General features: G+C 36.6%; 7 protein-coding genes and 1 pseudogene across 11 annotated transcripts; all 8 read right to left on the minus strand.

Moving 5' to 3' along the window:
- Nucleotides 1-1,379: 1,379 nt before the first annotated feature.
- LOC104755631 (uncharacterized) lies at nt 1,380-2,878 on the minus strand. The gene is made up of 2 exons (XM_010478044.3): nt 2,492-2,878; nt 1,380-2,363 (listed from the first exon to the last, which is right to left on the minus strand). The coding sequence occupies exons 1-2, from the start codon at nt 2,797-2,799 to the stop codon at nt 1,532-1,534; spliced, it is 1,140 nt and encodes a 379-aa protein (XP_010476346.1). The 5' UTR covers nt 2,800-2,878; the 3' UTR covers nt 1,380-1,531.
- Nucleotides 2,879-3,297: 419 nt separating this feature from the next.
- On the minus strand, nt 3,298-4,859 carry LOC104755633 (uncharacterized; annotated as a pseudogene). The gene is made up of 2 exons (XR_015587141.1): nt 4,400-4,859; nt 3,298-4,253 (listed from the first exon to the last, which is right to left on the minus strand). The product of XR_015587141.1 is annotated as an uncharacterized LOC104755633 (transcript).
- A 197-nt stretch (nt 4,860-5,056) lies between these two features.
- Nucleotides 5,057-6,708, minus strand: LOC104755632 (uncharacterized). Its single transcript, XM_010478045.3, has 2 exons — nt 6,207-6,708; nt 5,057-6,099 (listed from the first exon to the last, which is right to left on the minus strand). The coding sequence occupies exons 1-2, from the start codon at nt 6,518-6,520 to the stop codon at nt 5,256-5,258; spliced, it is 1,158 nt and encodes a 385-aa protein (XP_010476347.1). The 5' UTR covers nt 6,521-6,708; the 3' UTR covers nt 5,057-5,255.
- Nucleotides 6,709-6,764: 56 nt separating this feature from the next.
- LOC104755636 (uncharacterized) lies at nt 6,765-9,101 on the minus strand. Its single transcript, XM_010478050.3, has 2 exons — nt 8,751-9,101; nt 6,765-7,760 (listed from the first exon to the last, which is right to left on the minus strand). The coding sequence occupies exons 1-2, from the start codon at nt 9,041-9,043 to the stop codon at nt 6,920-6,922; spliced, it is 1,134 nt and encodes a 377-aa protein (XP_010476352.1). The 5' UTR covers nt 9,044-9,101; the 3' UTR covers nt 6,765-6,919.
- A 143-nt stretch (nt 9,102-9,244) lies between these two features.
- LOC104755635 (uncharacterized) lies at nt 9,245-10,814 on the minus strand. 2 transcript variants are annotated; one of them, XM_010478049.3, is made up of 3 exons: nt 10,607-10,814; nt 10,396-10,507; nt 9,245-10,240 (listed from the first exon to the last, which is right to left on the minus strand). In XM_010478049.3, exons 1-3 carry the CDS (start codon nt 10,812-10,814, stop codon nt 9,406-9,408), a joined length of 1,155 nt encoding a protein of 384 aa, XP_010476351.1. In that variant the 3' UTR covers nt 9,245-9,405. The 2 variants fall into 2 exon arrangements, with proteins under 2 accessions (XP_010476351.1, XP_087352082.1); XM_087495956.1 differs by having other exon boundaries at nt 10,353-10,507; nt 10,607-10,745.
- LOC104755634 (uncharacterized) lies at nt 10,537-12,658 on the minus strand. 2 transcript variants are annotated; one of them, XR_015587142.1, is made up of 3 exons: nt 12,041-12,658; nt 11,066-11,959; nt 10,537-10,850 (listed from the first exon to the last, which is right to left on the minus strand). XR_015587142.1 is itself a non-coding variant. In XM_010478048.3 (2 exons), exons 1-2 carry the CDS (start codon nt 12,361-12,363, stop codon nt 11,125-11,127), a joined length of 1,158 nt encoding a protein of 385 aa, XP_010476350.1. In that variant the 5' UTR covers nt 12,364-12,510; the 3' UTR covers nt 10,899-11,124. The 2 variants fall into 2 exon arrangements, 1 of the variants encoding a protein (XP_010476350.1); XM_010478048.3 differs by lacking the exon at nt 10,537-10,850 and having other exon boundaries at nt 10,899-11,959; nt 12,041-12,510.
- LOC104755639 (uncharacterized) lies at nt 12,595-14,785 on the minus strand. The gene is made up of 2 exons (XM_019239563.2): nt 14,304-14,785; nt 12,595-14,226 (listed from the first exon to the last, which is right to left on the minus strand). Exons 1-2 carry the CDS (start codon nt 14,669-14,671, stop codon nt 13,272-13,274), a joined length of 1,323 nt encoding a protein of 440 aa, XP_019095108.2. The 5' UTR covers nt 14,672-14,785; the 3' UTR covers nt 12,595-13,271.
- A 139-nt stretch (nt 14,786-14,924) lies between these two features.
- Nucleotides 14,925-18,616, minus strand: LOC104755637 (choline/ethanolaminephosphotransferase 1). Of its 2 annotated transcripts, none has more exons than XM_087495957.1 (18): nt 18,397-18,616; nt 17,991-18,140; nt 17,692-17,742; nt 17,486-17,563; nt 17,324-17,399; nt 17,214-17,236; nt 17,028-17,128; nt 16,830-16,924; nt 16,609-16,677; nt 16,431-16,500; nt 16,150-16,213; nt 16,029-16,069; nt 15,852-15,936; nt 15,698-15,760; nt 15,550-15,608; nt 15,417-15,469; nt 15,258-15,330; nt 14,925-15,171 (listed from the first exon to the last, which is right to left on the minus strand). In XM_087495957.1, exons 3-18 carry the CDS (start codon nt 17,731-17,733, stop codon nt 15,150-15,152), a joined length of 1,014 nt encoding a protein of 337 aa, XP_087352083.1. In that variant the 5' UTR covers nt 17,734-17,742; nt 17,991-18,140; nt 18,397-18,616; the 3' UTR covers nt 14,925-15,149. The 2 variants fall into 2 exon arrangements, with proteins under 2 accessions (XP_087352083.1, XP_087352084.1); XM_087495958.1 differs by having other exon boundaries at nt 17,991-18,143; nt 18,397-18,588.
- Between the last annotated feature and the right edge of the window lie 442 nt (nt 18,617-19,058).

Below are 19,058 nucleotides of genomic sequence, written 5' to 3' on the forward strand. Positions count from 1 at the left end.
GTTAAAATTAAGGCTGAAGGTTGTTAACTAATTATGACATTTATATCTTTCTTAGACTTTAAGATGTTTCTCACTCTCTTTTTTATGATATGATCTATAAAAAGAGTGTATACAATTGACAAAAAGAGTAAGCAAATGACAGTAAACAAGTGGTTTCCCTAATAAATTGGGTTTGGAAGATTTTAACCATTGACAATGTAAAAACCATCATCTTTTTTGAGTTTTCACTTTTTCTAAACAAATTTTCTAACAAGCTAGACATTATTACTCCATTTATATATATTATTATTACTCTTTTTTTTTTTTTTTTTTGCAAAATCCAAAATCACAAGCAAAAGCTATAATCTAATTAAGAGTAGTAAAAAGATGATAATCCCACACAACCATTTGATTAGCGTGTGTAACATTGCTAAATTACTAGTTGCTTCTCAGTTCCCATTATGAAAATATCAATTATGCGCGTTAACTTCTCATCTCAATTACACGTATTTCTTGAATTGGAATATAATTAAGGTTTAAGTTCTTCTTTTCTTTCTTTTTGAACCTTAGAGCTTAGGTTGTTTTTAAGGTTTTTCATCTATATATAGAGAGAGTTGTTATTAGTAGTGGATTATTGTGAAATCAAAATTAAACAAGATTAAATCAACTATGGATAAACAATTCACGAGTGATACAAAATTACTTGCGGCTGCAGCCACATATACAAGAGAGAACACACATGAGATAGCAAAGGCAACGGGGATGGAGGAAAGCGAGGTTCAGAGACGTCTTCACCACCTGCTCGACCCCAAGAAACCCGAACCACCAGATCAGGAGGACAAGCCGGAAGGAAGCAAGCGAAAATATGCACGTTCAGGGCCCAAGAAGCGGATTGAGGCATTGAGCTATATGAAGCTGTCATATTAACTAATTATGACATTTATATCTTTCTTAGACTTTAATTTAAGTTGTTTCTCACTCTCTTTTTTATGATATGATCTATAAAAAGAGTGTATACAATTGACAAAAAGAGTAAGCAAATGACAGTAATCAATTATTTAATTTAATATATTAGATTTGAACCTATAATAATTTCTTATCCATTTTTGTCATTGGTTATTATTTCCACCTATATTCTTATGTTTTCCTTATGTTTTACTTATTCTTATCTTATTATTTGCTCTTCTTTTTAATAGAAAATATTGTTAAACAAATTTAAATAAAATTAAGAATGGTACGTTAATGTAATATTTTAGATTCATTCATATTTAACAAACTTGGTTCTCGCAGCACTGTCTTCTTTAATTCTTATTTTCTTATACATATATATGTTGAAGCTTGTTAAATAAGTTTTCGCAGCACTGCCAAAAGAATCTGAACAGATAAAACTCACTTTAGAATTTGGATTCAAAATATTTTAACTAATTGTGGCAAACATTTCAGTTATTTTTGCAAACGAAAGCAACTCAAAAATTTAATAACCTTATCACACAAAGAACAATTGAAGAAAAACATTACCAACACACATATATAGCTTAAACATAAGAATATCTCACCATTCCCACTTAGTTCTTAACTTATCAACATGTTTAAACTCAAATGCCAACACTAGACTCTCGTCCATTCTCCTCAACTCAAAGCTCTCCACTAATACATAACATCTATAACTCTTCCAATTCAAATCGCTTACATTATATCTCTCAGATTTCTTAACCACTGCTCTTAGCGGTTCACTCTTCCACCCGAATCTCTCCTCTTCCCATTTCATCTTCTCAATAACCACAGATCTCAAACCCATCCTCTTGTCTGCGACCTCAAACCAAACAATCCCATTTTCATCCACACTTCTTGCCCTTTTCCCAATATCTTGTCCCTCAAGCTTCACAACTTCTGTTTCCACTTCAACATTAACAACAACCTCGCGGTTTTCGTTGTAAGCGTTTTCGCAAGAGTAAACCTCTTCCCATCTTTGGATAAGAACCATGCTATAGTAAGTTGAACTCTTAAGCTGATCCTTTGCGTCTCTTTCCTTCACAAATATGAAAGGGACATACCATTTTCCTACCAAAATGCTTGTATTAAAATCACCTGGAAGCTCAGACCGAACCTTATTGTAAATACCTTTTGCATCATCTCTTAGACCAAAGTCTTCTGATGTCGAGTACTCAACAGTCCAATACTTTCTCTTGAGAAACTCTGGTGGTACTCCGTTAGGTGCAACGGATGTCGCAAAGTAATTTCTAGACAATGATTTTGGTTGATGGATCTCAAATTGTTGGTATATGTCATAAGGATCTGCTTGTTGTGGCTTAGCTTCAGGAACATAGCTAAAGCAAAAGCAGCAGGGGACTCTGTCTTCCTCTCTCGCATTAGCCGTAGCTTCTCTACAACACATAGTTACAAATAAAGACCTTAGAATACTTTCAAATCAATACCCTTATTTGCAAATTCTTGTGAATCACATCAAAAACCAAGAAAGTTGAAAAATATATTGCTACAATCTAAGTCATACCCTGAGTGTTTCCCGCCTCGTTTAATGGCGTAGTAACGGTTTGAAAATAACGGTTGATCAAGAACCGGAATGAAAATGACCGGATCACGATAAGCAGTGGTCACGTTATTAACCGTGATGGTGTAAGTCACAGTCAGGTTAGCATTTTGTGGGAATGGTAAGCCTTTGAGTCCAGTCCCGTAGCAAGATCCGAAGCAACAAGTTGGTCTTGACTCTTCATCTTGAATCACAAGTACACCGGAGTTTGGACTTTCCGGAAACTCCGATCTGTTTCTTTGGCATTCCGACAAACGCCTTGTAACATACATATTTTTGGCTTTAACCGGTGAAAGATAGTTCAGTGGTTTTTGTGATTCGTGTAAGTTGTGATTGGGTCTATATTTTATATATGTAGAGTAGGATAAGAAGAGAAACAAAAGTTTGTAACCCCAAAAATAAATGAAAAAATAGACTTTTTACGCGGTTCTGTCTAAAGACTTTTCAACGATCTTGACTTGGATTTTATGGAAGTCTTTTTTTTGGCAGTTTTCTAAGTCAGAATTTATTTTAAAAATCTGTCACTTCAAATTTGGGAATCTGGTGCCTGGTGGTATATATATTGTAAGAACAGAGCTTTGTGTTGTTATAACTTATAACAGAGTTCCCAAAACTAGACATCATAAAATTAAATAAAGCATATATTTGGCGACATCATGTCTAAACTCGAATGCAAAGACTTTTTAAATGGTAGAATAGCATCAAAGCACGTTATCAGCAATTTCGAAGGAAGATTTGGTTGGGATTAGGCATATGTTTGCAAAAGTATGCTAAGAGGTCAACCAAATTTAGATTCATTAAATTTACTTTTACATGAACTTGCATAAAAACTTATTCACCAAATTGATTATTGAACCAAAAAAATGAATGAAACTCAATCCCATTTGCTCTTTAACTTATCAATATGCTTAAACTCATATGTCAACACCAAACTCCCATCCATTCTCTTCAATTCAAAGCTCTCTATCAATACATAACATCGGTAACTCTTCCAATGCGATGAACCGTCTTCAAATATCTCTGATCTCTTAATTTTAGACCTTTCCTCGCCTCTGTTTAACCATCCGAACTTTTCCTCTTCCCATTTCATCCTCTCCACGACCACAGACCCAAGACCTATCTTCTTGTCTTGTTTCTCATCCCTTAAGACACTAAACCAAACAACTCCATCACCTTTTTCCTCTTTCAAATGTGTTTCTTGTCCCTCAAGCTTCACAACTTCCGTCTCTACGTCAACATCAACTACAACCTCGGAATGTTCATTGCCAATGTTTTCGCAGAAGAAAACTTCTTCCCACCTTTGCTTAAGCGTCAAGCTGTAAAACGTTGATTTCTTCATTTGATCTTTTACATCTCCTTCCATCACAAATATGAAAGGAACATACCATTTCCCTACCACAACACTCTTACCTAAACTAGTAAGCTCTGAGTCTAAGCGAAGCTTTGTGTTAATCCCTTTCGCATCACCTCTTAGACTAAAGTCTCGTGAGTCTCTGAAGTCGAGTAACTGACCGACCAATCTTTTCTCTTAAGGTAATCTGGTGGCACACCATCAGAAGCAACAGAAGTGGCAGAGTAATAGAGAGATGATGGTCGGCTTTGATGAATCTCGAATTGTTGGTATATGTCATACGGATCTGCTTGTTGTGGCTTAGCTTCAGGAACATAGGTAAAGCAACAGCAGCTTGAAACTCTCACTTCCTCTTTTGCACTTGCAGATGCTTTCCTGTAATCACAATTAACTCAAAATTTTAGGCTGTTTTCAAGTAAACATTTTCATGTAAAAATATAAACCTTAATCATTCCTATTTACTAAAGGAAAACAAATAAATAACAGTGAAAATATTGAAATGACAAGTAATTAATAATTACCCAGTATGCTTTCCACGTCTTTGTATAACATAGTAACGGTTCGAAGACAATGGTTGATCAAGAACAGGGATGAACACAACAGGGGTACGATGTGTCTGGCTTCCTCCTCCTGCTCCACCTGCTCCTCCTCCTCCTCCACTGCTATACGTTGCAGCGAGCTTCACGTTTTGTGGAAACGGCAAGCCTTTAAGTCTACCCTCGTAGCAAGAACCAAAGCAGCAAGTGGCCTGTGAGTCTTCGTCTTGAATCACCATTATACCGGAGTTTGGACCTTCTGGTGGAAGCAAGTTCATCTCCGATGGGTTTTTCTGGTATTCAGATAAAAACCTTGTAACATACATCTTAAAATTTGGTTCTTGTGATGGTGATAATACTTGGAAAAGGAGCTCTGTTTCATCTTTATAGGCTTATGATTAAGCAAATTTTTGTAGAATAGATTTGACTTTTTGAATATAGAATCTAATCACGTCGTAGGAAAAATATCTTAGAAGGCTGTTACGGCATCAAGTGTCTTTATACAATAGCATAAAAATGCATAGAAGTCTTTGCCTTTTGATTTGACTTTATACAAGAACCTGTAATGCAGAGTATGTGACAATTGATTAACTTCATTAACAAGTTTTTGTTATAGGATTTAGGTTTTAATTGATTCTCAAAGACTCAAACTTAGAATTCATTTAAATTGAGTTTTATTACATGATTTTATTTATATAAATGCGACCTTGAGTTTATTAATACATGAACTTTCATAAACTTACTTACCAAATAAATTATTGCACCAAAAGATGACATGCACACAAAGAAACTGCACAAAAAGATGAATTATGAAACTCAATCCCACTTGCTCTTTAACAACTCAATCCCACTTGCTCTTTAACTTGTCAACATGTTTAAACTCATATGTCAACACCAAACTCCCATCCATTCTCTTCAATTCAAAGCTCTCTTTCAACACGTAACATCGATAACTCTTCCAATGTGATGAACCGCCTTCGTATCTCTCTGATCTCTTAATGTTGGATCTTTCACCTTTGTTTAACCTCCCAAACCTTTCCTCTTCCCATTTCATCCTCTCCACAACAACAGCCCCAAGACCTATCTTCTTGTCCTCTCTCTCATCCCCTAAGACACTAAACCAAACAAATCCACCACCTATTGTCTCTCTCAAATGAGTTTCTTGTCCCTCAAGCTTCACCACTTCCGTTTCTACGTTAACATCAAGTACAACCTCTCCTTTTTTGTCGTTGTTATTAACGTTTTCGCATGAGTAAGCCTCTTCCCATCTTTGTTTAAGCGTCATGCTGTAATAAGTTGAGCTCTTGACCTGATCTTTTGCGTTACTTTCTTTCACGAAGATGAAAGGGACATACCATTTCCCTACCACAACGATTGAATTCACATCGTTGGGAAGCTCGGAACGAAGCTTAGTGTTAATCCCCTTTGCATCGTCTGTCAAACCAAAGTCTTGATAATTCGAGTACCCGACGGACCAATACTTTCTCTTGAGAAACTGTGGTGGTATCCCATCAGGAGCAACAGAAGTGGCAGTGTAGTAGCGAGATGACGCTTCGCGTTGATGGATCTGGAATTGCTGATACATGTCATAAGGATCTGCTTCTTGTGGCTTAACTTCAGGAACATAGCTAAAGCAAAAACAGCAGGGGACTCTGTCTTCCTCTTTTGCACTTGCTGAAGCTCCTCTGCAATAGAAATAAATTACAAAAAGAATATTAGTTTTTTATTTATTTATGAATACGTACAACCTTTTGTGCAAGCTAGGTATGAGTTGTAAGATTTGTGGTCATACCCTAAGTGCTTCCCACGTCGTTGAATGACATAATAACGGTTCGAAGAATAAGGCTGATCAAGAACAGGAATGAACAGAACCGGATCATGGTAACTGCGCCTATGTTGACCAGTTCCGGTTCTGTAAGTCACAGTCAGCTTCGCGTTCTGTGGGAACGGTAAGCCTTTGAGTTCACCATCGTAGCAAGTACCGAAGCAACAAGTCGGCAGTGACTCTTCATCTTGAATCACAAGTACGCCGGAGTTTGGACCTTCTGGCAACGATTGTGTCGTCGAGTTTCTCTGGTATTCGGAGAGATGCCTTGTAACATACATCTTTGAATTAAGAAACTTTCAGATAATAAGGTGATTGATTAAAATTCTAGAGATATGGTATGTTTATATATAGCAGTATAGCACCATGTATTGAGGATAAAGCCGTACGCAGATTTTACAAGTTTAAAGACTTTTCAAAGATTTATGTTCACCTTTAGAGAATTCCAAATTTATGAAGACCTTGACTTGGTTTTAAACATCGTGACAATTATTAGATTTATTAAAGAAGACTTGCAAGAACGTATTATGGAGAATCAATCAAACAATTAATAAATTTATTAAAGAAGACTTGCATGAATGTATTATGTATGATAGCTCCAAATTATTACACATGAACTTGCACAGAACTTTCTCTAAATGACAACTCCACACCAGACCATAAGTTATAATCAGCATGTCTCAAGCCCACTTGCTCTTCAACTTATCAGCATGTGTAAACTCATACATCAACACCAAACTCCCATCAGTTCTCTTCAATTCAAAGCTCTCTACCAATACATAACATTTATAACTCTTCCACTGTGATGATCCGCCTTCAAATCTCTCAGATATCTTAATACTAGACCTTAGCTCATTGCTTTTTTTCGACCATCCGAATCTTTCCTCCTCCCATTTCATCCTCTCCATGACCATCGCTTTCAGACCTATCTTTTTGTCTGCAATCCCATACCACACAACGCCATTTCTATCCACACTTTTTGTTGTTTTCTCAATCGCTTGCCCTTCAAGCTTCATCACTTCTGATTCTACTTCAAAATCAACTACGACCTCTCGTTCTTCTTCGTTGGAATTAACGTTTTCACATGAGTAAACCTCTTCCCATTTTTGTTTAAGACTCATGCTGTAATAAGTTGAGCTCTTAATCTGATCCTTTGCTTTTCTGTCTTTCACGAATATGAAAGGAACATACCATTTTCCTACCACAACACTTGTGTTCACATCGCTGGGAAGCGCGGAACGAAGCGTAGTGTTAATCCCCTTTGCATCATCTGTCAAACCAAAGTCTTGGGAATTCGAGTACTGAACAGTCCAATACTTTCTCTGAAGGAACTCCGGTGGTTTCCCATTAGGAGCACTGGAGGTTGCAAAGAATCTACTAGAGCATGATTTTTGTTGATGGATCTCAAACTGGTGATATATGTCATACGGATCTGCTTCTTGTGGCTTAGCTTCAGGAAGAAAACTGAAGCAAAAGAAACAGGGGACTCTGTCTTCTTCTTTGGCACTAGCTAATGCTTTCCTGCAACATTAAATTACAAAACTTTTGAGGGGTTTTCCAGTTTTTTGGTATACACTCTTTGTGCTAGTTAGGTCTTAATTTTCAGATTCAGCACCGTAACACCGAAGTAACAGGGGAAGCAAAACAGTTAAGCATATTAAGCAAAAGAAATATATGAAAAATAAAATAAAATAAATAAATAAATAAATATATATATATATATATATATGAAAAGATCAAGATTTTAGAGATATTTTTCTATGCATAATCCCTTATATAATAAAACAGAAGTAAACAACTTTTTTGTAGATTATATAAATTTTATAAGTTGGTTACAAGATATGTTATAAATTAAATATATGTTGGTTACAAAAAAATGTTATAGATTAATTAGTCAATATACACTTAATAATATCCTAAAGAATATTCTCAAAGAGAATATTCCAATGATTTATACAATTTCCAAAATAAAATCTTTAGTATTCCATGTATTGTTACAAAATATGTATTGTTAGACATAAAAAGGAATAAAATCTTGGCAATTTATCACATTTAATGTGACTTTTAGGATTTTATTGTGCAGTTAAAATAAAAAATTTACTTAAGCACGGATCATATTAAAACACTTTCACCAAACATGATCAAAAATTAAAATAAAAACAAATAACAAACATAACCATATCTCATACATAAAATTACAAAATTAACAATATAAAACTTACAAAATAGATGTTTTTTTCAAGCAATCATATTTAACATATGATTTTATTGCATAATGTTTTATCCAAAAAAAACTTTTAAAAACAATCATATAAATTATACAATATTCTAAAATTATAATATAAATAAAATAAATTTCAAACAGAACACGGGTCCTAATCTAGTGTAATCTGTTATGATATGAAAAACCAAATTTTGAGAGATTTCTAGTTAAAACCTTTACGTACTCATTTGTTTAGTCCTTGAAAATCACATGAAAAGAGCAAAAATAGATGTTTTCGCTTTTCTTACCCTGAATGCTTCCCACGTCTTTTTATGGAGTAATAACGATTCGAAGATAAAGGCTGATCGAGAGCGGGTATGAATAAGACCGAGTCATAAGAACTTGAATCCACAGTCAGATTTACGTTCTGTGGGAACGGCAAGCCTTTGGGTTCGTTATGATAGCACAAACCAAAGCAAGCTGTAGGTTTTGACGCTTCGTCTTGAATCACCAGTACTCCAGAGTTTGGACCATCAGGTGGTGGCCGCTCCAACTCCAATGGGTTTCTCTGGTACTCTGAGAGACGCCTTGTAACATACATCTTCACTTTAGAAAATACTAGGTGTGATTGATTAGAAATCTAAGAGCTGTGATTTGTTTATATAATGCAACCATGGATTGAGAGGTAAGCTAATTTTACAAGCTTTCTCCTAAAGACTTTTCAAAGGTTTTGACTTTTACGGTTTTATCCACTTTTGAAGTCAAAAGTTGACCTTTTAACAAGATTCACAACCCTATCATGGAGCATAATTCAAACCAAGTCGTGACTCATTAAACAGAGTCTTTACAAACACGTGTGGGAGCTTCAAATTATATAACACAAGAACTTGCATAAACCTTTCATTAAAATGAATGAACACACCACAAGTGGCACACATAACACACAAAGAAGCTGAAATAAACTCAATCCCACTTGCTCTTCAACTTATCAGCATGTCTAAACTCATATGTCAATACCAAAGTCCCATCAATTCTCGTCAATTCAAAGGTCTCTACCAAAACATAACATCTATAACTCTTCCAATGTTTCCCATCGCCTTCGAATTTCTCAGATCTTTTAATGCTAGACTTCATCTGATCGTCTTTCTTCAACCACCCGAACCTCTCCTCTTCCCATTTCATTCTCTCCAAGACCACAGAACCAAGACCTATCTTCTCAGTCCCTGAGACACTAAACCAGACAACTCCATCTGAATCCACACCTTTTGTCTCACTTGCAATCTTCTCTCCTTCAAGCTTAACCACTTCTGTTTCCACCTCCACATCCACCACAACCTCACAATGTTTATTGTCAACGTTTTCGCAGAAGAAAACCTCTTCAAACCGTTGGTGAAGGGTCATGCTGTAAAACATGAAGTTCTGCATCTGATCTTTTGCATCTCCTTCCTTTACAAATAAGAACGGAACATACCATTTCCCAACTACAACACCCTTATAGATATCAGGAAGCTCATTACGAAGCTTTACATCTACACCCTTTGCATCATCAACCAAACCATAGTCTTGGGAAGAAGAGAAAGAAACCGCCCAACCTTTTCTCCTCAGGAACCGAGGTGGTATCCCATCTGAAGCAACAGATGTAGCGAAAAACTTCTGTGTTGATGATCCTTTTTGATGAATCTCAAACTGTTGGTATATGTCAAAAGGATCAAGAGGCCTTGGCGTAGCATTAGAGACATAAGTAAAGCAAATGCAACAAGATGCTCTGTCCCCTTCTTTTGCACTAACACATGCTTCACTGCAAAATTTTAAAGAAGTGAATCCTGTGCAGAAGATTACACGTTTCGGATTACTATACTTGCTATGTAACATGAACAAAACATAAGAAAGATTCAAGATTTTGAAGTTACATAATCATCCAATAGCTAAATACACATCAAGGTAGAGAATCACCCTGTGTGTTTCCCGCTTCGCCGTATTACGTAGTAAAGATTGGAGGAAGGTGGCTGATGAAGAACAGGGATGAGTGCGACTCGGTCAAGCAAGACAATTCTGTCATCTCCGGCTATATATTGAAAACAAGCCGCAAATAAGAAACAGAAACAGAGTTAAGGAACAAGTTTACAAAGAATATATTTAAGGAGTTAACAGAAAAGTAACTAACTTCCAGTTTGGTATTTGACGGTGACTTTTGTGTTCTGAGGAAACGGCAAACCATTGAGATCACAGTCAAAGCATTTGCCAAAACAGCATGTAGGCTGTGATTCTTCGTCTTGAATCACCAATACGCCGGAGTTTGGACCTTCTGTTGGAAGCAATGTTAGCTCTGACGGGTTTCTTTGGTATTCAGACAAACGCTTTGTAACATACATCTCTTCTTGATTCTTTCTTACTTAAGATCTTCTAACCTGTCATCGTTTATATAAAACAAAGGATCATAAGAACGTGCAAGGAAGTTTACTAAGCTAGTGTTTATAAATATAATATGACATTTGACCCAATCTGAAAGTTGACTTAAACATTTGTCAGAATCTCGTGTGAATGAGTTCCAAGAACACAGAGAAATCTCAATATTTTATTGAAAAAGCTTTAGATAATAATCAAATACAATAATCACACTGACCAATGGATTCATGTCATTGAGATTGAGAAAGCTTTTGCAGATTCGTTGTGTGACAATACTTAATCCCATTTGGTTTTGACCTTATCGACGTGAGTAAACTCATATGTTAAGACCAAACTCCCATCCATCCTCTTCAACACAAAGCTCTCTATCAGAACATAACACTGATAACTCGTCCAAAAGCTACCATCTTTTGATTTCTTCAATCTCTTACCCGCCATTTCTTTCTCCTGGTCACCTTTACTTGTCCACCCAAATCTCTCTTCTTCCCATTTCATTCTCTCAACAACAACCGATCCTAAACCAATCTTTTCATCTCCAACCCCAAACCAGACAAACCCGTTTGCTTCCACACCTCTTTCAATCTCTTCTTGTCCCTCAAGCTTAACAACTTCTGTCTCTCCTTGTACATCAAATACAACATCACGTTTCTCGCTTTTGTCGTCATCACAAGAAAAAACTTCTTCCCATCTTTGTTCAAGAGTCATGCTGTAATAATACATTGAATTCTTGATCTGATCCTTTGCGTCTCTTTCTTTCACGAATATGAAAGGGACATACCACTTCCCAACCACAGTGCTCATACCAAGATTTGGAAGCTCGGCACGAAGCTCTTTGTTGACTCCTTTTGCATCATCTGTCAGTTCAAAGTCTTGGGACCTCACGCATTCAACATTCCACTCTCTATTCCTGAGAAACCATGGTGGGATTCCATCAGGAGCAACAGATGTTGCGTAGTAATAACGCCTACGTGAAGACGGGTTCTTTTGATGGATCTCGAGTTGTTGGTATATGTCAAAAGGATCTAGCTGTTTGTGTTCAGCTTCAGCAACTTGCTTAATACAAAAGCATGCGGTTTCTATATCATCCTCTTTCGCATTACCAGCCGCTTTACTGCAATGCAACCAAAGATATATAAACATTTTAGGTTATATAAAAGAAGAAAGAATAGATTTTGCGGATTCAAATTCATACCCTGAATGCTTCCCACGTCGTTTAATAGCGTAGTAACAGTTTGAAGATAGAGGCTTATCAAGAACAGGAATGAACACAACTGGATCACGAGTAGCGTCATCCCCTCCGATATTGAACGTGACTGCTAGCTTAAGATTTTGCGGCAATGGCAAACCACTTAGACAAGTTTCCAACACCAACCACGAGCTGAAGCAGCATGTAGCCCGTCTATGTTTGTCTTGGTCTTGGATTACCAAAATTCCAGAGTTTGGACCTTCAGGAGGAGGTCGTGTTAGCTCTGCTGGATTCCTCTGGTACTCTGACAAACGCCTTGTAATGTACATTTTCACAGTAAACCAAATCGAGTTGTGTGATTTGGAGAAAAACTTGATCCTAATATTATAGACAAAACAGCTCTGTAGAATAGCAATTGACAAAGGTGACTTGACTTTTCAAGATGGCTCGTTGTAGGAAACTTCAAAGAAACTTACTTGATAAAGATCTTAGGCCTACCCTAATGTCACCTCTCCTCAAGTGTCTCTAAAATAAGATAAACAAAGTCTCTGCCAACTCTGTATCATGACACCCACTCTGCATCATAAAGATTCTGTCCACACCTTATTACATCATCAGTCAAACCACAAAATTTTCAGCATTGTATACAACGCAACAAGCCAACAACCACACTCTAATTAAACTTCCAGGCAATAACCATCAATTTTCAAACCAAAGGGTTTCAAAACCTTCAAGAAATCGACATGGCTCATCTGTTACGAATAGCAGAGTCTCGTTGTGGCAGAAGCAACAAGAATCCTATAAGACCAGCCTCTTAAATCACTAGAAAACGCACCAGCGGCTTCAGAAAAGATATTTCTATTATAGTGCAGTTCTTGATTGAGTAGCCAAGAAGAGATTTTTACAAAAAGCTGCGTGCTTTTAAACCCAAGATCGACTGTACCGTTCTTCATCGTGCTGCCAAGACAAATTAGGCCCCAAAGCTGCCTGCTTTATCTTTTGTATCGTGCCTGACGAAAACGTCTGAGACATTGTGTTCTTCTTCTTCAATTAGGGTTTTCGAACCTTGGGTCTGACCCACGAGCCAGTCTACCTGAACTATGAATTTTCCGGCAGAGTGACATCGTTACCTCCTCCGGCGGATTAAAGTTTTCTCACATTCCTGAATCAAAAAGGTCTCTCTTTTATTTTTGTGTTAATAAAACACTCAATTTTATTATATTCATTTAAATAGAGTTTAAAACACTTTTAGTATTTTACAATTACAGTGTAAAAAAATAAATAAGCGTAAAAAAAAATAGAAAGAGAAACTCAAGTCAATACTGTATTGAATAGTCCTCAACTTATCAGCATGTGTAAACTCATACGTCAACACCAAACTCTCATCCATTCTCTTCAATTCAAATCTCTCAACCAATACATAACATTTATAACTCTTCCATTGCGATGAACCACCGCCTTCGAACCGATCAACTCTCTTAACCTTCACTCTGTTTCCGTCTCTCTTCTTCCACCCGAAATTCTCCTCTTCGCTTTCTATCCTCTCAACAACCACAGACCTTAGACCTATCTTCTTGTCTTGTCCTTCTTGATCTTTAACATGAAACCAAACTATACCTTTAGCATCCACATTTGTTGTCTCTATATTAATTTTTTGTCCCTCAACGTTAATCACTTGAAGTTCAAGATCAACATCAACAACAACCTCAACACAATCTTTATCATTGTCAACATTCTCATAGAAGAAAACCTCTTCCCATCTTTGATGAAGTGTCATGTTGTAATACATTGATATCTTCACTTGATCTATTATGTCTCCTTCCTTGACAAATATGAATGGGACGTACCATTTCCCTACGACAACGCTCATGTCAAGACTCGGAAGCTTAGAACGAAGCTCTACGTTAAGACCCTTTGCGTCATCTATGAGATTGAAGTCTTGTAGGGTAGAAGTCGAGTTTTCTATTGTCCAGCCTTGTCTCCTTAGGGATACAGGTAGCAAAGCATTAGGAGCAACGGGCTTTGCGTAATAGTAACAACGGGAATACGATGAGTTAGTTGTGATCACGACTTGCTGGTGAATGTCATAAGGATCTGGTTGTGGCTTCTTAGACCTATGGACATGGTTAAATTTAATGCAGAAGCAGCATGTGACTCTCTCTACCTCTCTTTCATTACTATTAGATGATTCTCTGCAAAACCAAAAAATGTCTTGAGGGTCGATAAAAGCTTTATAAGATAATATCATAAGAAATAGTTATAGTCATACCTTGAATAGAACCCGCACCGTTCATAAGTGTAATAACGGTTAGAAGATAGAGGTTGACCAAGAACAGGTATGAACACAACAGAATCACGATGAACAGTATTGTTCTGTCCACCATCGTCGCGTCTCACGGTCAACGCTGCGTTCTGTGGAAACGGTAATCCTCTGAGGAAAATCTCGTAGCAGAAACCAAAGCAACAAGTGGTCAACGACTCTTCATCTTGAATCACAAGTACACCAGAGTTTGGACCTTCCGGTGGAGGCTTCTTGAGTTCCGACGGGTTCTTCCGGTATTCCGATAAACGCCTTGTGACATACATTATGTTGTGTGTTTTACTTCTATGATTTTTGTAAACAATGTTGATGTACATTTTTTATAGGTTCTTGAAATATGTTGACTTTTGGTTGGTCAAAGTTATGCCTTGACTTTTAATTATGAGTCTTATCCCAAGTTTAATGTTTTGGTGTGATGTTAGTAAATAGGAACTCAATGTATAACTGTTTTTAAATGCGAGAGAATACACTATGCTTTCTTTATAGAACTTCTTTGTAGTCGTCTTATAAAAAGTCAAAAGTCAACCAATTCCTAATCCAGGCTTGCAAACCAAACTCAGTATGTTCTCCTTAGTGTTCAACTAATATAAATTTTCTTAATATTTCAAGAAAGTTTTCGTATTTTTCCCATGCATAAAGCCAAAACTAGAACATTACACTAAGTTCTACATAAGTTCACCTATCCCGATCAAACAAAGACAACAATCGATAAAGAAGAGATACATCACCGATCCAAACAGGTCCATATCGATCCAACGGTCCACACAAAAAACGCATTACCCTTAAGGTTCCTTTTCAAGCTTCTTTACGCGTGATCCTGTGGATTAGCAAGAACAGATGGATTTAAAAAATCGTTATGTTTTCAAAACAAGTATATTGACCTTTTTAACCCAAAATTTTCACCTGAAGCAGTAGATTCCAAGAGCTTCAGTGATCTCATGAATGACCGATGTTGCAAAGTGCAAGTATAATGACACTGTTATGCATCAAATACAAAGTTGGTTTAGAGTGCAAAATATCAATAGCTAAATAAGATTTTGTTTCTTCTCTTTAGGAGCAAACCTGTGAATATGCAGTAGCCAAGAAGAACCCATACTTCGTCGACTAGAGGAACCCTGGAATATGAAGTTTCTCGAGTGTTAAAGACAAATGAGGGATGAACTTTGTGGGGGAAAATGTAAAGAGAGAAACATACCCAGCATTCAATCTCGCAGTTAGAGCATTTGCAAGTGCAAAAGGAAGATACAGTAGAGACTGCATTTTTTAGTCAAAAGATTTCATAAGATTGCATTTCCAGAACCAGTAAGATGAAGAATTGGCCAGAGAATAGTTATCAGACTTACCATGCACATGTTTGTTTTCAGTCCTTTTGGCTCATCACACAAGTGAGCAAGAATCATCCTTCCCTATAAAAGAAAAACATAGATACTTATGTTCTGTTACAACCTTTTTGACTACAATATTGATCTAACTTAAAACTTTTGAATCAAGACATACCACTAGAAATCCAAATGCAAGTCCAGTTCCGAGTACAACTAAGTGAGGGTACGTTGCTATGAGATTGATTGGAGACAAGTAATCCCTGGAAGAAATAGGATACAAATCATCTTAAAATGACAAATTAGAGAGTAAGATTGTGTGGTCTTTTCAAAAGAGAAGAAAACAAGACTTTACCATATCAAAACTCCTCCAAGTAGGACGACGAAGGGATACAACTGAAAACAAGATATAAACAGAACATTAATTTCGCAACATAAATAAGTACCTGTAAATTAATTGGTAGTTAGGAGATTACCATAGCTAATGCCAACACCATGCTTCCTTGTCTTGATTGAACGACTTTGTAGACATTTGACACACTGAAAAAACACAACCGCATATGAATCAGCTTAGAAACCACAACTTGAAAGAACTCTAGTTGAACACTCGAGGATATGCTTTTTCAATTATATCACAACTTTCACTTTTGAGAAAGAAATACAGAATCATGTGAAAAAGTTAAGTTCTTTTTTTGAATCTATTTTATCACACAAGTTTAAAATTTCTATATCGATTGTTAAAGTTTGAAAGACTTACTTGAATGCAACAGTTGGTATAACAGCAAAAGCGATCATCATGTATAGCACTGCTCTAGAAGTTTGGATCTCTAAAACACAGAACAATCAAGAGCTCAAAAACAAACTTTTATAATGAAATCAAGAAAAGTATCGCAGCAAGAAAAATTGTAGGAAAAGCAATGCCGGAGATATTTTACCATTCACAAATGGCACCCAACTAAACAATGGTATGGACTGCCCCAACTGCTGAGCCCACCATTCAGCACCTTCAGACAAGGAAAAAAAAAAGATCGAGTTGAAGTAAAGACCAAACCCAAGTCTAGAAAGAATTCGGACTGTAATGAGTTGATTACAGATTGTCCAAGCATTTTAAATATGGGTGAAGTTTTCAAGAATTGTAGATAAGAAAGAAGCATACCAACAATGGCTGTGAAGAAGTGGCTGACAAATATAAGTGCAAGACCCTCTGTAGGCCCATTGATAACAGGAAGAATAAGTGTGTTTGTGAAATAGCTAGAGAAGGTTAAGGAAATGTATTAGAAATCTCTAAAAACAATTTTACACAAAATATTGATGTTTTATAAGACATAAGAAGGAAGTTGCAGGCAGTACTTACTGTTCCCATGTAGCTCCATAAAACGGAATAGCTGAAATGACCCAGAACCAGAAAGTATCTCTTCCACACATCGCGGTGCTTCCAAATGCCATGGCTTCAAACTGTTTTCATTGTAAAACCTTCAGCAAGATTCCAGGATGAGTGATAAAAGGAAATAAAAAGATAACAGCATTGTTGATTTCATACCGCACAAGCAAGTGCATCACAACCTGCAATATTGGAACACATGTCAGAAAAAAATCTAAACAAACTGAAGACAGATAATCAAAAGAGGAACATGGGGAAAAATAAATCACCATGATCGAAAAGCTCTCCAAGGGGGCTAGAGGAATTTGTCCTTCTTGCTTGCTTCCCATCAACCGCATCAAATGTCTAATAAAAGATCGAAAGGTGTCAGGATAAAAACTTATTCACAAGCAGCTAACAAAGTTAACTTCTGAAAAGAGAGAGGCGCATACCTGATACAAGAATAGAAGTAAACCATGTGCGAAGTGAACCCATCGTGGAGGAGGAGAATCCAACTGAGGTGAATATATCTAAGACAGATAAAGAAAAGAGTCTTCAAAATCAAATCCATATGCAGACAGAGGAAAAATTTAACAAACAAAAAAATAGCCAAATGCTTCCAGACTAAAGAAAAAGACATCAAAGAATCATGACTCACATAGCCTAGCAGGGAAGATGTGACTAGAAACATAAACCCCATTAGCGTTATCTGCGAGACAAAAACACAAAGTCAGAAGTCGTTAACTCGAGCGTATTGATCATACCACATAACCTAAAATGGACAAAGAAGGAATTACTTATACCATGTTTGGTCTGGATATGGTTCAAAGGCAGTAACAGAGAAACACACATGAAAAGACAAGCAGAGTAAAAACATAAGTCAGCAGATAACCTCAACAAGCAAAACTAAAAGGAGACTTCTATTATACATAGCGAAATAGCATCAAAGAGATACACTTACGGCATCCATAAAGGGAAGACTTTGACAAATCGAGTCCAAAAAGGTTGAAGCACGTATTTGGCAAGATAAGAGTGATCCACTCCACTGTATTTGTACCTATGAAGAGCTGCTACACCATGAGCTCCTATGTAACCCATTCTTGTCTACTGCTGATTCACAAAACAAGATTCCCAAAATGGGTACTGAAATTTAGTGTCAAAATTCAAAACTAAAAGACATTAAAGCATGGATCTTTAGTGTCTCACTGGCACTATTAACATTCCCTAAACGCTAAAATCAACAAAACGAGCATAACCCATCTACAAAAAGAACAAAACTTTGCTCGGAACTAAGACGGTACATTCGAGATTTGGGTAGAAATCTGAATTTTGGATCCTTTTGCTACAGAGAAGAGTAACTTACGAGACGGTCCGGTGGTTCTTGGCGGCAAAATCAGATTACGAGCCTTTCTCGTCTCGATTGTCTGAAAAAGAGAAAAAGAAAAAGACAAAGAGAGCGACGTAATCTCTCTCTCTATTGCCCTATAGCAGCGGCGAAGCGGGACGAGAGGACCAGAAAGCTAAGAGGGCTTTGCGTTTCCTCCGCGTTTTCCACACGTGTTTTTGCTATATTTCCCTTTTTCATTTTTAGTACTCCCTCCATTTTAAAATATAGGATGTTTTAAGTAAAGCACGCAGATTAAGAAGTTTTTACTTTTAACAAGTTCAACCAATCAGAACAGTACTGCATAATATAAAATACTAAACTAATCTAAAAGTTACATTGAAATTTGAAAGCATCTTATATTATGAAACAATAAACTTCTCCAAAACATCTTATATTTTGAAACGGATGGAGTATTATTTTTAGTATTCACAAAATAAAAATATCTTGCTAAAGCCGACATCAACAAAATAATTACAAAACTTGATCGGACATGCAATGTTGATGTTGTTGTTGTTGTAATTAGGCCTGGGCATAAAAACCGTACCCGAATACCCAACCCGGAACTCGACCCGAAAAACCGGGTTTGGGTTGGGTTCGGGTTTGCCTATAAAACCCTATTGGGTTCTATTTTCTAATAC

The sequence above is a fragment of the Camelina sativa genome, chromosome 17, assembly GCF_030686135.1.
Source record: "Camelina sativa cultivar CO46 ecotype springtype chromosome 17, ASM3068613v1".
NCBI classification, from domain to species: domain Eukaryota; kingdom Viridiplantae; phylum Streptophyta; class Magnoliopsida; order Brassicales; family Brassicaceae; genus Camelina; species Camelina sativa.

What these genes read in the sequence shown, in the direction of transcription:
- LOC104755635 (XM_010478049.3), bottom strand. Translation starts at nt 10,814, where the DNA reads ATGTATGTTACAAAGCGTTTGTCTGAATACCAAAGAAACCCGTCAGAG. An exon ending in CGTCAAATACCAAACTGGAA is followed by an intron (nt 10,508 to 10,606) that starts GTTAGTTACTTT and finishes TTCAATATATAG; the next exon opens with CCGGAGATGACAGAATTGTC. An exon ending in CGAAGCGGGAAACACACAGG is followed by an intron (nt 10,241 to 10,395) that starts GTGATTCTCTAC and finishes AAAATTTTGCAG; the next exon opens with TGAAGCATGTGTTAGTGCAA.
- LOC104755637 (XM_087495957.1), bottom strand. Translation starts at nt 17,733, where the DNA reads ATGGGGTTTATGTTTCTAGTCACATCTTCCCTGCTAGGCTAT. An exon ending in TATGGAGCTACATGGGAACA is followed by an intron (nt 16,925 to 17,027) that starts GTAAGTACTGCC and finishes AACCTTCTCTAG; the next exon opens with CTATTTCACAAACACACTTA. An exon ending in CTTGGAATCTACTGCTTCAG is followed by an intron (nt 15,172 to 15,257) that starts GTGAAAATTTTG and finishes GCTAATCCACAG; the next exon opens with GATCACGCGTAAAGAAGCTT.
- LOC104755631 (XM_010478044.3), bottom strand. Translation starts at nt 2,799, where the DNA reads ATGTATGTTACAAGGCGTTTGTCGGAATGCCAAAGAAACAGATCGGAG. An exon ending in CGAGGCGGGAAACACTCAGG is followed by an intron (nt 2,364 to 2,491) that starts GTATGACTTAGA and finishes TATGTGTTGTAG; the next exon opens with AGAAGCTACGGCTAATGCGA.
- LOC104755639 (XM_019239563.2), bottom strand. Translation starts at nt 14,671, where the DNA reads ATGTACATCAACATTGTTTACAAAAATCATAGAAGTAAAACACACAAC. An exon ending in CGGTGCGGGTTCTATTCAAG is followed by an intron (nt 14,227 to 14,303) that starts GTATGACTATAA and finishes TTGGTTTTGCAG; the next exon opens with AGAATCATCTAATAGTAATG.
- LOC104755636 (XM_010478050.3), bottom strand. Translation starts at nt 9,043, where the DNA reads ATGTATGTTACAAGGCGTCTCTCAGAGTACCAGAGAAACCCATTGGAG. An exon ending in AGACGTGGGAAGCATTCAGG is followed by an intron (nt 7,761 to 8,750) that starts GTAAGAAAAGCG and finishes TTAATGTTGCAG; the next exon opens with GAAAGCATTAGCTAGTGCCA.
- LOC104755634 (XM_010478048.3), bottom strand. Translation starts at nt 12,363, where the DNA reads ATGTACATTACAAGGCGTTTGTCAGAGTACCAGAGGAATCCAGCAGAG. An exon ending in CGACGTGGGAAGCATTCAGG is followed by an intron (nt 11,960 to 12,040) that starts GTATGAATTTGA and finishes GTTGCATTGCAG; the next exon opens with TAAAGCGGCTGGTAATGCGA.
- LOC104755632 (XM_010478045.3), bottom strand. Translation starts at nt 6,520, where the DNA reads ATGTATGTTACAAGGCATCTCTCCGAATACCAGAGAAACTCGACGACA. An exon ending in CGACGTGGGAAGCACTTAGG is followed by an intron (nt 6,100 to 6,206) that starts GTATGACCACAA and finishes TTTCTATTGCAG; the next exon opens with AGGAGCTTCAGCAAGTGCAA.